We start from the raw sequence: 14,443 nt of genomic DNA, 5'->3' as shown, positions 1-14,443 counted from the left end.
CACAGTTTAAGGTTCGTCTGACGCAACTCAAAACTGCTTTGGCGCCATTAGCGAGAGGTAAGATGGCTTTTCATACAACTGTTTTAAACAAGCAAAACATATTTTTTTATGATATTCTAGAAATAAGGAAAACTATATAGCGCCCCGTTATGACCGTAAGTAGATTTTTAATGAATGAAAACGGAAAGCTCACATGACATAGACCTATATGATTACCGCGTCAGGTAAATAAATGAAAATACTTTTGTAGCCTACAGTCGAACTTTTGTGGTCTCTTAAACGCTTGAAAACAATATTGAACGTTCTTTATGGTATCTCTAGAATTAATACTGAATTAAAACGTCATAAGACATACTTCTGTGGTGTTTAAGCCTTTAAATAGAAGCGGTCAAAACCCAAATTCGCACCCTCATTGAAAGCATCAATCAAGTAGCCTAATCAGTGCCATAGTATACAATGGTTTTTATTATTTTGATAATCAGCGCAGATGGCAGTGTAATGGAAACTGATGGTATGTTAAAGTACATTTAGAGTGTCTAATAAGATGTAGTAACTAAAAGGAATATCTCATGCAATTAAACCGAGGCTTCTGTATAGAGAGCAGAGCACTATATGCGCTGAGGAAGCGGATCGCCTGTAAAGCGGCACTGCGGCAGTACTGTATCAATGCGCCCGGTCCCCGCTCGCTTCGGGATCCTGAAGCACGGACTCGCGGAGAGGAGTAGTGTCGCTTCCTTGCAGGATTTATTTGTTTGTGGAAAAATTTCTCTTTTGTTTTCCGTTCTAGAGCAGCGCGCTTTCCGAATGCCGACGACTCGCTCGGACGGCCCTCCTCCACTCGCCAGGCTTTGCATGTGTTGCTTTTGTCCTGCAGGAGAGAAGGCAGGCTTTGTGTTTTGGTGGATCTAGAGCTGAAGGAGGCACTGCCAGGCGCTGCTGCTGTTGCTGTGGGTTGGACCGGCCACGGTGCGTGAGATTTACTGACGGAGAGAGATAGAGAGAGACAAAAAGGACTCATGGAAGAAGACAGCGAGAGTGAAGGGAGGACTGGCAGGGAGTGTAAATGCATTAAAACCATTTATATATTTGGGGTGTGTGTGCGTGCGCGCGTGTGTGACAGGAGTGCCAGCACAGGGCATCATCAGGTTAAAAGGGATATGTGGTTGGAAATGGCTTTGTAATAATAGCCCACCTGGACCATTGGTCATTGCTATTGGTAAAATGTTTCTGGAATGCATAATTTATTCGAAAAAGTCAGATTGCAATGCTGATATTCAGTGGTTTGGTAGTGGTGGATTTTGAAGGCAGATGAAGGTTGGTGGCTAGTGAAGTTTAAGTTGATGGGTGTCTATGATGTCATACTGTAGCTGCTGTAGATGTTCATGTCATCTTGTGAAGTTCACGTTGATGCTTGATTATGATGTCAGTGTATTAACTTCACCAGATAACATACACTTACAATTATGGCTAGTTGTGATATAATGTCTGGTTTATGTCATCAGATGATGTTTAAGTTGATGCTTGATTATGATGTCATAATGCAGTTGTGGATTTGGTAAAGCTGATTGATTATGATGTCATTGTTGCTACTGTAAATGTTCATGTTATCTTGTAAAGTTTACATTTTTTTGGCCGATTGTCATCATAATGTAGGTCTTCGTGTCATCTAATGATGGTTAAGTTAATGCTTGATAATGATGTCAGTGATTTAGTGAAGTTGATGGATGATTATGATGTCATAATGTACATGCTGTGTATGTTTGTGTGATTTAGTTTGAAGCTGAGAGCAGATTATGATGTCATAGTGTAGCTACTAAAGATGTTCATGTCATTTGGTGAGTTTGAAGATTGATGATCATGATGTCATAATGCAGCTATTGTAGATGTTCAGGTCACAGATTTTTGTCATATTTAAATTTCAGTCACAGACTGGAGAGGATTCTGCTAAAAACTTAAGCACACTTGACAGAATTAATGACAGAATTATTTATTATTTTGAGCAATGTCATTGTTTTATTTTGAGATTAATGAAAAATAATGCCTAGCATGAATAATTTCAGCTGATGTTAGTAATTGCTATTCAGATAAAACACCTATTTGACAACTCCGAGTGTGGCAAATTTAGCAAGTTGTAGTGAAGGTTTTCAGGGTTTTATCTATAGTTTGGTGACATTGAGAAATGAACAGAGGAGCCCTGAGTAGAGATTATCAGTAGAGTGCAGAATGATTGTGGCTGTTTTTGTGTTAAGTTCATAGATGTAACTGTATACAGAAGATGACTGGAAGCCAGCCATAAATGTTCTGTCAGTGTAATCAGCTGAACTAAAATTTGCTGTGAGAAAATGACATTTTTTTTTCCTTGATCCACAGCTCTGTTAAGAAAAATGAATAATTTCCCTCCTCCTGTCTCCGTTTATAGTGTGGCAAATTTAGCAAGTTGTAGTGAAGGTTTTCAGGGTTTTATCTATAGTTTGGTGACATTGAGAAATGAACAGAGGAGCCCTGAGTAGAGATTATCAGTAGAGTGCAGAATGATTGTGGCTGTTTTTGTGTTAAGTTCATAGATGTAACTGTATACAGAAGATGACTGGAAGCCAGCCATAAATGTTCTGTCAGTGTAATCAGCTGAACTAAAATTTGCTGTGAGAAAATGACATTTTTTTTTCCTTGATCCACAGCTCTGTTAAGAAAAATGAATAATTTCCCTCCTCCTGTCTCCGTTTATAGCAGTCTCAGAATAATGACAGTGTGCAGGAGGAGAAATATAAGCTCTTGAATATGTAATACTGGAGATCTAGACCCAGCTCTGTAAGTGGCTCATTATGTGATGTATTTAATCTGCAAGAACACATTCTGAATAATTTTGTTTTCTTTCAAGAAACTGTAAGATCTGGGAAGAAGGGAATGTGAAAGTGACTGTAGTCATTGTGGAATTAGATCAAAAGGAAGGAATCTTAAGATGATCTCTTGCAGAGAGTCCAAATGTGTTGTGAAAATTGCTTTATTCATATGCCTGCATGCATGATATATTCCTATGTATAGCTAAGGGTGGGGATTCTGGGAAGGCTCTCTGAGAGAACATTTAAAAATGTCTGCTCTCTGTCTCTTTGACTTGTAGGATGGGAAGGAGTCTGCACTTAAACAAAGTGTTGGGTCCATGAGGACAGCCATGCGGAGACCTGCTACAGCTCTGTTAGAAGACGCTTCAAGTGATCTGCCAGTTTGTTTCCCTTAAACGTGGGCAGAATTTGGAAGTTTGGATACTTTCCAGCTTGGCAACCCTTAACAGGATTCGATTTTGGATTTCTGTGCTTGAGGATATATGCATTTATCCTTCTTGAATCTCATGTGCGTATTGCACTCCAAGCAAAGTCGCATGACATCAGCTGGTTTTGGAATTTGGATAATTGCACATCTCTCACTGGAGTACAGTTTTTGAGCTTTCCATTACAGGTGTTTGTTGGGAATCGTTCTGCATCCACCTCTGAGCACGGGCCGAGAGCCTCCTAACAGGAAGTGTTCGGTTGGGTGTGTCATCTGGTGAAATGAATGGCCCACAGAAAAAGCGGAAGTCTCGGTCGGTGCGAGACCGGGAGCGCGTGTCTAACGGGATCAGGAATAACCATGTCCGCGGCTCCATGCTTCGATTCTCCTCGGATTCAGAGAAGGAAGACCGCACCAACCCCCCCTCTTCCTCACGACCCAGGCCACCGAGGAGGAAGAGAAAGGAGTCTACCTCTGCTGAGGAGGACATCATTGACGGATTCTCAATATCGGGATTTATGACGCTGGAAGCTCTTGAGGTAAGAGACTTGTACTGCAGCCTTTGCTTGAATGTGTTTTTAACTGCTGTTTTTTGGAAGTGCTTGTTTGGTTTGGCTGTGAAAAGCTCAGTGGCAGTATAATGACTGGTTTATTATTGTCTGTAGACTGCTTCTTTCTGGACTCTAATTGCCTGGGTCTGTTTTGCACAGTATTGAATTTTCTGTTGTTCCTCAGTGAGTGTGTTTGTGATTCAAGTAGATGTGGCTTTTTAAGCCATTTTCCTGCCAAAGATGTAAAGTGTGTCCAAATTTGCTTGATTGCTTTTGTAGTATACATTCATACTTAAAATTCCAACATGAAGTGCACTTCATATACCCGGATGATGCACTCATTTTATTGAAAAAAAGGAAAAGAAAAGAAAATGTAGAAGAATAAAAGGGGGATCGGACTCTGATGTTGGATGAGACAATAACCATGTAAAATTCATGCGCTAGACATTTGAGTGTCTGTCTAGTGTGCCATTTGGGAGACAGCCACAACTGTGGATGTCCGCTGTGATGTTGTACTTCTTTAAGATGCTGTTTTGAGAAGATTAACAAAGTTGTTTTAGATTTGAGTTTGATGCCTGAATACTAAGAGTCTAATATAAATATACAGAAATCATCATATGTAGAAATGATGTCATAATGTAGCTGCTGAAGATGTTCATGTCATCTGGTGAAGCTGAAGATGGATGATCATGATGGCATTAATGTAACTACTGTAGATGTTCAGGTTACAGATTTCCGTCATATATTTAGATTTTAGTCACAGAATTTTGGTAAGAAAGATAATTCTGCTGAAAAGCTTCATTAGTTTAAAAAACAACTTAAACACACAACTTGAACAAAGCCTTGTATCATTTTGTGATGAAAAAAAGAAAAGAAAAATAATACCTGCAGTAGAAAGAATAATTTCAGCTGATCTAAGTTTAAAGTTTAACTGTACTTCTATTAGCGGTGTAAGGAAATATCGATACACGTGAGTATCGCGATATTTTGTTTGGCGATACTGTATCGATTCTCAAAAACAGAATATCGTTTGAGAATGTTTAACATCTGTATTTATTTTATTGTTTTAAAATTGTTTTGTTTTCTTTAGAAATCCTGCAAGCACTTTATTTTTCATTGATATTAAGCAGATGTAATTCTTTACATCAAAATGTTATGACATTGTATGTTATAATTGTAAACTTAAAATGTGAACCTTTAAAGCAGGGTCTAAAAAAATATATGTTCTTTTTATAAAATACATTTTATATTTTATACATTTAACTAAAGGATCCTGCAAGCACTTTAATTTTTTCCCCTTGACTCGTACTGCACAAAAAGTGGTTCAGTGACGATGAATGTTACAGGGACTGATTATTGCAAATGCAGATCCCACTGTGTTCTGGTTAAATAATTATTTATTTATTGCTAAGGTTTGCATATGGTGGTGTGTTCTTTATGACAGCTTTCCTAAAAATATATCCAATTCCTAAAATAAGAAATATCCCAATATATCGCCTTGCTTACAGTATCGCAACATATCGTATCGCAACCCCTGTATCGTGATACGTATCGTATTGCCAGATTCTTGCCAATACACAGCCCTAACTTCTATAGAAATGTTTTTCAATATTTCAATGTTATTGTTTAATTTTTTAATTAATCATATTTTGTAAATAAAAACTAAACTAAATATATAAATAAAAACGATTGGGCATGCAGGTGTATTCACGTATGGTTACAATTTAGTTTTTTTTTTTGTTTTTTGCCGTCATTCACTTTTACTTCCATATTGTGTTTCTGACTTTGTGTCATATCGTAGGTGCTTCCCAGGAGCACTTGTCAGCAGCATTGGCCTTCACCATTGTTTAATTTGTCAGTCTTGACAGGACATCTGTAGAGTGCCATCCTGACTTTCAGCGTCGCTCTTGCAGTGTGACGCGACAAAGCTTTGCACGCTTTACCCTCACATCCCCTACAGATGCTGTTGCATTGTATTGCATGTTCACTACAGTAATCTGTGAAAGGAGCCCATCAGCAGCTTACGCTGTCACGCTAGCGCTGTGAACCGCAGGCGCAGTTCTCCAGGGGTGACATCCAATTCACCGCTCTTTACTGTTCTGGGATCTGTGACTCATAGCCATCCCCTTCATGCTCTGTCGTTTTGCTCCATTTAGAACCTCACAGAGCAGGAGATCCTAGTCTAGATCCTGCATGTCAACGATCAGCTTCATTCTCATTCATGCAGCTGAGATGATCATGGGACTTAACGAGCCAGTGGAAATAGACAAATCAAACGTACAGTATGTTGGCCTATTCTATAACATAGTCTTTTAATAAATGACTATTTTAATGCTGTAATCATAAAAAAAGAGTATTATTACTGTTTGTTGCAGCTTTTGTTTTAGTTGTGTTTCTTGTTTAGTTTTAGTTGTGTTTTTTGTTTTGTTTTGTCTGTAGTTTTGTGTTTTAGTTTAGTTTGTTGTGGTGTTTTGTTTTGTTTTATTTTAGTTGTGTTTTGTGTTATGTTGTGTTTTTTTGCCATTATTTTTAAAAGGTTTGGAAATAATGAGGAAGATAATGAAACTAGATGGGGAAATGACAAAAGCTGGAATCGCATTTTCTGCATAAACACCAGAGGTAAACATATCAGCGCAAACCACTATGCCACAGCTCCAATTTTATTGCATTTATTTTTTTCACATGAATCTATATCCATTTTGCACTGATTGTTTGCTGTTGTGATTTTGCCCCATACATGTAGCAGTTAGGGATGCACGATATTATCGGACCAATATCAGAATCGGCCGATAATGGCTTTAAATGGAAATATCGGCATCGGCCTGATATGAAAAATTACACCGATATGTCTTTCCGATAAGAGGAATACATTAACTCACATGCGCTCAGGGTGTGGTAGCGATTAGCTCACGTCAACAGTGAGATTAGATCACATCAGCAGTGTGGCTCATTCTTGAAGCAGTTTTGCCTGAATGATGATTGGATTCACTGTTTTGGATCGCTGCATTTAAACTGAGAATTCACGTACAGAATGACGCGTTCGGTGTATGATAGAGTAAACAGTAGGGCTGCACGATAAATCCCATGCGATATTTAATGCGCATCTTGTCAGAAAGCTGGTTCTGTAATCAGCGGTAAATCTCCATCACGTGCGTGCTTTCACATTGAGCAGCATTAACTACACAGAGCCGTTGTTTACTGACGAGCTGCGCAAAAAAATCGCAATTTTTAATTTCGTAGGGGGCGCTGTTGGCCTACTTCTAATAAAATAAAAGCAAAATACACAAATAATATTTCGACTGTGTATATAAAGCAGTAATTGATGCCATAAAATCATGAGTATGTTTTGATTTAAAGGTCAGAAGGTATAGTTTACATGAAAAAAAAAATCACAAACATAACACTTAAATTAAATAATTTTATATATACTGATTTATTCATTAATGTGTAATATGTTGTATTTTTTAAACAAATTATGAGCTCTAAAAGATTTTCAGAATTTTTACAACTCTTTTGCTGTAGACCATTTACAAATGTTAGATCTTAAAATAAAATGTTAAGGTTACCACTGCATCTTTCTGAAAAAAAATGCAGCATTTGAATATAGTTTATTTATAGTTATTTTCAAATGTTCAATGTACTGTCATTATAAACGAACTTCATTATTGTTTGTTTAATTCTAACAAATAAGTTCTTGTTAAAAACTAACCAAAATTAAAAATAATTTGCTTATAATTTCTGCACAGGAGAGACTTGGTGTTGTTTCCAAACAAAAGGAAATATATCGGTATTGGCATTGGCTATCGGCCAAAATGTGTTGAAAAATATTGGCATATCGGATATTGGCAAAAATCCAATATCGTGCATCCCTAGTAGCAGTGTTTGTTTGTCCATATGGATCAGTGTTTACATTACATCAGAGCCATCTTACTTTTTATCCAATAGTACACCTATTCTCTCTTTATCCAATTTCATTTAAATGTTACCTCTCGCTCTCTTCCTCTACCTCACCATTTCTATTTCTTGTCCTTATCAGAGCCATCTTACTTTTTATCCAATAGTACACCTATTCTCTCTTTATCCAATTTCATTTAAATGTTACCTCTCTCTCTCTTCCTCTACCTCACCATTTCTATTTCTTGTCCTTTTCCAACAATCCCTTGATAGTTTCAATTTGAAAAGGAATTTGTCCTCAATTTGCCAGGAGGTGCTTGAGGAATTCGTACAGGTATTCCCAAATGACACATTGAAATCAAACTCGTTCCACTCCAGTGGACAGATTCTCTCATACAGAAGTGAGCCATCAGCAGCGGGTGTTTATTAATGCTGCTTAGTGTTGGAACGACAAGCCTGAGAGGCAGTGTGCTACACCACTTTGAGAAATTACTAAATCATCAGGCCCGGGCCTCCTCGACATACCTCCTCCCCCTTGGTCCCTGAGTACAAAGTTGCCACGTAATCGTTTCAGCCTCCTCCCCCTTGCCCACCCCGCATCCCCAATTCAATATTACTTAATGCCTGCACCACTGGTGCCCTTAAACCACTTTATGTGATCATTGTGTTGTAAAGCTCCGAGCTCATTTGATTGAGAACAGCAGTCACCCTGCGCGCGTTCCCCACTCCATTGATCCACTCATAAGAAAATGGTTAAGTCAATGTAAATAATACTAATGTGCTAGCACGTGCCTGGCGCAAAGCAAAGCGTTTGTTCTTCACAATGGCCTTTCTCTTTCAGATGACATTCAAAATGGCTTTTCAGATCTTAATATGAACGAATCGAGTGTTTATTTTTTTGTGTTCAACGCTATTATGTTCTCTTCTTTAGCCAAGTTGATGAGTCTTAAGTGGCATGTTAATGATTTCAGACTGCGCTTTTATCATTTATAAATATTTACACAGCCTGCAATAACTCAAATGCAGCTCTGGAAAAGAAAATGTCAGTTTTGACATCAGATTAGCATTTCAGAAAGAGACAGGAAAAAGACAGAGTGGGACCCATCATGTCAGGCAGTAGATGGTTGAAAGAGGAAATTGGTTCATGGCCGGAGGAGGGGTTGGCACGGGGCCCAGAGGGGCACATTTTTTGTCTGTAATCGCCTAATGCCACAGCAAGACAAAAAGCACCCTGACAACTTGTAATTCATTTGATATGTGAATGAACTCAATTATGCATTCATGAAGGGTTACAAATGGGCATGTGTGTTTAGATGCAGTAAGTGTGAATTGTCTTCATAATGTAAATAATGTAAAAAGTCATTAAAGGAAAATTCAGAGTTCAGTACCAGTTAAGTTCAGCTTTTGTGGTATAATGTTAATTACTAAAAAATGTATAATTTCAACTTGTCTTTTGTTTTCTTTAAAACAATTACAATGATTTCTTTAAAAAGATTTCAGCGGGGCACTTACAATGGAAGTAATGTGGTTCACTACTTTGTTGTACTATGTGAAGCTTCTAATTTATTTATTTCTTTTAATGAAAACTTACATAAATTCTTCCATTAAATTGAATTTTATTAGTTTTTTTGTAAATGATTCATTGGTTTTAGGGTTTTAATGGTTACGTTGTCATGCTCATTTTTTTTACACTAAAATCATAACGTACATATTGTTTATGTCTCGTGGCTGTTCTATTGAATGTGTAGGCCTAAGTATTTTAAAATAATACAAAACTGCCCCACTTATTTAACCTAGATTTTTCCTTCAAAGAAAAGTGTTGTTGATTGAGCTTAACTTGAACCTGGAATGTTCCATTAAGCTGAAGTGTATAAATAGTCAGATAAATAAATCTCCAAATTTCTTACTTGTAGTTGTCTCTACAAATTAAGCTGGGATAGCAGAAAGTGTGTTGACATCCCAAAAATGACAAATTCAGCTTTAAATAAATACTTCTCTCTGACGGTGTGCGTGTAAATTGTCTGGTATTTATAAGGAAATGAGTGAAGTGTTTATTTTGTCTATTGTGATGTAATCGAGTCAAATGTGCTATGACAGAAATGTCTTCTTGGCAGAATTATGAGACAGGCTATAGATTTTCTGAGATCTAGATTTCTCTTTGCTATTAAGCAGACAAATCGAAAGATGGAGTGAGAGAGAGAGACGATAGAGAAAGGGTAAGGAATTGATTACACTTTTCATTGAGAAGGATATTGTTGCACTGAATGTATTGACGTTGCACGTGTACCTAGTTAAAAACACACACACATGCAAAATCTGTCAATAATTATGTCGGAATAAAGAAAGAACATGACTTGTAAAAGAAATAAAAACTAATTTGTTTAGTACTGAAAATCACTGGTAATTTTGTTCGAGGCATGCTCTGAATATTTTCTTGCATGACAAATGTTACTTTAAGCCATCAATTAATTTCCTTCCTAACAGTGCTTATATCTACTCATGGCAGTGACAGCTGATATTCATTTAGACCTCATTTGAAACCGTCACAATAAGATATGTGATATGCGTTAATACAGTGATGTAGGAGCCATGACTGACACATCAAATATACTCCAAGGCATGCTAAATACAGCCGATGGATCATATTGTAGTTACGCTTTTACATTCCTTTAGACTCCTACTTAAATCGTGTTCCTTTTGGATCAAGTTTTGGATCATAAATGTGTAGCAGTAGTTTTGCTGTTGTTGGATTGTTAATGCATGATATGGGATTGCAGTTGAAGCTATTGGGCAAAAAGAGTGAATCATTTAAGATGCAAAACATGCTGAGAGCAATTCAGGTTCAGCTAAATGTGGAGTTAAGGCTGTCTCTTTTTTATACTGTGCTGCTGATGATAAGTATATTGTTTTATGTGTTAGTATCTATCTACCATATTTTGCAACGCATAAGACATTTCCTGTGAATGTGCAAAACTTCCAATTTATTGGCTGCTGGGTTACTAGAAGAATAACAAAGTGCAGTTAACTGTAAAACTATTTGCACTACAAACCAATGTGTTCATGATTACGAAACTTAATTTAAATAATATGATAAATACTGGTTTGCAATTTCAAGCAGCAATGGACTGTTTTTGTACACCAGATGCCTTGCACATTCAAGTTACAAATGGCTGAACCCACTCTTAAGCCTCGTGCACACCGGGACGATTATCGCACGCGCTTATCGCCAGCATTTTTCGACGCGTCTTGTGTGTTCATACCCAAGCGATTTTCAATGGCGATGAGCCGAGTGAACATGCAAATTCACTCTCTGACATTAAATGGCGCTTAATGAAAAACAGAAATACCCCGATACACATCGAATCCTATTTGATCTGCAATTCCTCTCCATAACAACTCCCTCTGATCAAGATTTTTGTAGGACTTTGCTGTCGCGTTTGTCATAAAGCTCTTTATGTTCAGACACCAATGAGTCCAGCAGCTCTACATTCATCTTGCCTCGATGCTTCTTTTTCGTGTAATTAGTTCCTCTTCGTCGTTAGGTATCAATTGTGTGCTCGGCAAGACCGTTTTGTGCTTGAGCGCCACCAAGTCGTGTTTTACTGTAACTTCAGCAGCTCCAGGCACGTGAACAAAAGTGCCAATCTCATTGGTCGGCCATTTTTTAACATGGCGCGTCAAACCAAAAAAACGAGCCCGAGGCGGTTTTTTTAATATGATGCTTTTACGCCTGCCGTTTTGCGCGCCGGTGTGCACACTCACATTGGCGCCCTCTGTTTAGTTATGAGGTGTTAAATAGTGCTGTGTTCGATACATCGATACGACGATGTATCGTCACATAGATTTGCAGTTTAGCGATCTCCACTTCAATATTCTATTCTCAGAAAAGTGTAATTCATCAAGTGTTCATTTATGAGAGAGACAGAGAGGGAGAGAGAGGGAGAGAGAGAGCTGATACGTATCGTATCGTGACTTTGCTGGTGATACACAGCCCTAGTGTTAAACGTCGGCGATAATCGCGTGCGATAATCGTCCCAGTGTGCACAAGCCTTTATGTAAAAAAATTATTTAGGTGGCTAGGTGTAGTATTACTTTGTAGTATTACTATCATGTTTTAAGATTGTAGCTTTGTGTACTGCAAGTGTATATAAGCATTGGCAATCAGCTATCTCTCTAACCTAATGATTAATTATTGACTTTGAAATAAATGATTGGTTGTTAACTTTACTTTTCAACTTACACATTTCCCAAATAGTGCAAATGGATGCACACTTTTAATATCTATTATTTACAATATGTAGTATACATATAATTTGGAGGTAGTATAGACTTCAAATTCTGAATCAAGTCACCACCACATGATGCTGATGTGAAAAACTCAAATTTTAAGATGGATGTGTTTGTAGACCCAAAACTCAATATATTGTCTAAAACTAATGCACAGTTGTCTACAGTTAAAATAAATATCAAGCTAACATCAATACTGAATAATCTTTGCCCAGCAGGATTTGTCAGTTTACTGCTTGATTAAAATCGCTCAAAATAGCTCATTAATTAGCTGCGTTGTTTGAACATGTTTTGTCTCATTTTGGCTCCATTAAAAACAATCATCCAATCACTGACAATATTAGCCATGACCTGACATTTATTCTATCTTTTAGAGGCATTTTGAAAGGAAAATAACAGTGTACTTGTTAAAGGAGAAACGAAAAACAAAGATGTGCTTGGTTGTGACAGGTAATTGGTTAAAAGGTGCGACAAGTACAGGTGTGACGAAGGTTAATTGTTGTAAGAGCTTGAATTCTGTGCTGGCGCAAGTGTCGTGCGACAGCTGAATATTGATTCGTACATACAGACAGACATATGTAAATCATCATTTTGTGGTCATATCCAGGTGCCATGACACACACACACACACACACACACACACACACACTTTAAGCAGCAGCTGTGGTTATAGCCAGGTTGTTGCAGGAGGGCTGTTAACCACAGTAAATGTTTGCTCTCATGTTTAAATGGTGTGGCAAGAATATCATTAATGACCCTGTGAGGGTGTGCAGAGGGGATAGTGTGCAGTGTGCAGTGTGCAGTGTGTGTGGTGTGAGAGAAAGAGAGTCAGCATTCCCTCCAAACATCTGTTCACTGATATGCACTGATGCCTTCGTAGCTTTTAATTAAAAACGACAAAAACGGTTAAGATGTTAACAGTTTTGAAATTAAATGGTGTGTATGGGTCCACGTAGATGAGTTTAATGAGTATTTGGTCTCTATTCACCTACTGTATGTGTGTGAAATTGCATTCAAAACTACAAAAATATTATTTCCGTGCTAAGTTGAGTCTGCAAACATGTTGTAATGGGAAAATTTAATTTGTTTTGTGAATGAAGGACATCTTGTAATTTATTTCCCATGTTCCGCAATGGTCTCAGGTGGGCATACGCCATTCATGGTTAGTCAGCACTCAGAGATTGAGGCAATCATACACAACCTCAGTTTACAGTTTTAATAGATTGGTAAAGTGAGAGATTTTTGATAGGCCACTGTGGATCTCTGCCTGGTTTTTCCTCCTGATCAAGGTTTGACAGTTTTCTTTTCAGTTTCTAGATGTTCTTTACCCCAATGACCTTCCTAAATGAAGCGTTGAGAACAAATTTGTCTCACTGACTTATTGTTAAAAAAACCTGTGCTTCTGAGAAAGGAAATACCATTTGTGGCATATGGTTTCTTTAAAGGGTCATGAAACCCCCTGTTCGAGCACCAGATAGTTCTCCACCACAGTTTTGAAAAATGCTGCTAAAGTGGGTGTGGTAAACAGTGGAGTGGAGGGGAAGAGGGGAGACAAACAAGAGAATTTATGAAATGCAGTCTCAGTCTCTTCCAAAAAAAAAAACTCACTTTCAATCTATGAATGTGTCTCTCACTTACTGTACGTGTTCTAACAGTTTGAAGGGTATGTTATAGTAAATCAACACGTGCTGTTGTGAGTAATTAAGGGAAGCATCTTCTCATAGGATAAGGACACACAGTCTCATGAATAATTAGAGACACCGACGCGTCATAGAAGCACTATGGTATTTGCCACATTACAGCCTTTGACTTCGACATGTAGTTTTTAAACCCAGAAGTCAAAAATAGCACAAAGAAAGAAAATAATCAAAAGAATCCAATTTTCTCCTATAACTAAAATAACAAATGTTAACATTGTCTTCTATGATGTGCAACACAAACACCTCTGTTAAAATCTTTCATGTTTCATGGCCCTTTAACAAAAGTAGAAATCAAGGTTACAGTAAAGCACAAAATGGTAGTAAATGGGGCCGATTATTTGAGGATTTACAAGTAGAAATGTGAAACTTAAAATGTTATTAAAGCACTGTAGCTAATTATTCTGTTAAAACATACTATTTGAGCTTTAAAGCTCTAAATCATTTTAGAGTTTTATGGTTGTTTTCATGGTGAAAAAGTTGTGAAATTGGATATAAATTTACACAGAAAAGGTTAGTAAGCATTTTTTTCCCACCCTAAAATCATGCTAAGACACAAATTGTTTGTCTTGTGGCTGTACTATTGATACAGTATTTTAAAGGGTTCATGAACTGTTTTATTATTTTGTACTGTTCTTTGAGGGCCATTTATAATGTTATCAAGATTTTTACATCAAAAAACATCATAATTTAGAAGTAATAGGCCATTTTCTGTCCTGTTTTGATCCCCCTCATTGGAACGCACTGTTT

At 37.4% G+C, this 14,443-nt stretch overlaps 1 protein-coding gene across 1 annotated transcript in view; it reads left to right on the top strand.

The window, feature by feature from the left end:
- Positions 1-672: 672 nt before the first annotated feature.
- The window catches only part of LOC107699243 (autism susceptibility gene 2 protein-like), a 262,039-nt gene continuing 248,268 nt past the window's right edge, over positions 673-14,443 (top strand). The window contains exons 1-2 of the mRNA XM_016500439.1: positions 673-966; positions 3,119-3,803. Of these exons, the coding sequence (XP_016355925.1) occupies positions 3,546-3,803 (258 nt within the window). The 5' untranslated portion in view covers positions 673-966; positions 3,119-3,545. The remainder of the gene's footprint in view (positions 967-3,118; positions 3,804-14,443) is intronic.

Source organism: Sinocyclocheilus anshuiensis, unplaced genomic scaffold (assembly GCF_001515605.1).
Source record: "Sinocyclocheilus anshuiensis isolate Anshui unplaced genomic scaffold, SAMN03320099.WGS_v1.1 scaffold334, whole genome shotgun sequence".
Taxonomy (NCBI): domain Eukaryota; kingdom Metazoa; phylum Chordata; class Actinopteri; order Cypriniformes; family Cyprinidae; genus Sinocyclocheilus; species Sinocyclocheilus anshuiensis.
Note: the sequence above shows the minus strand (reverse complement) of the source record. Positions and strands in the feature narration are given on the sequence as shown.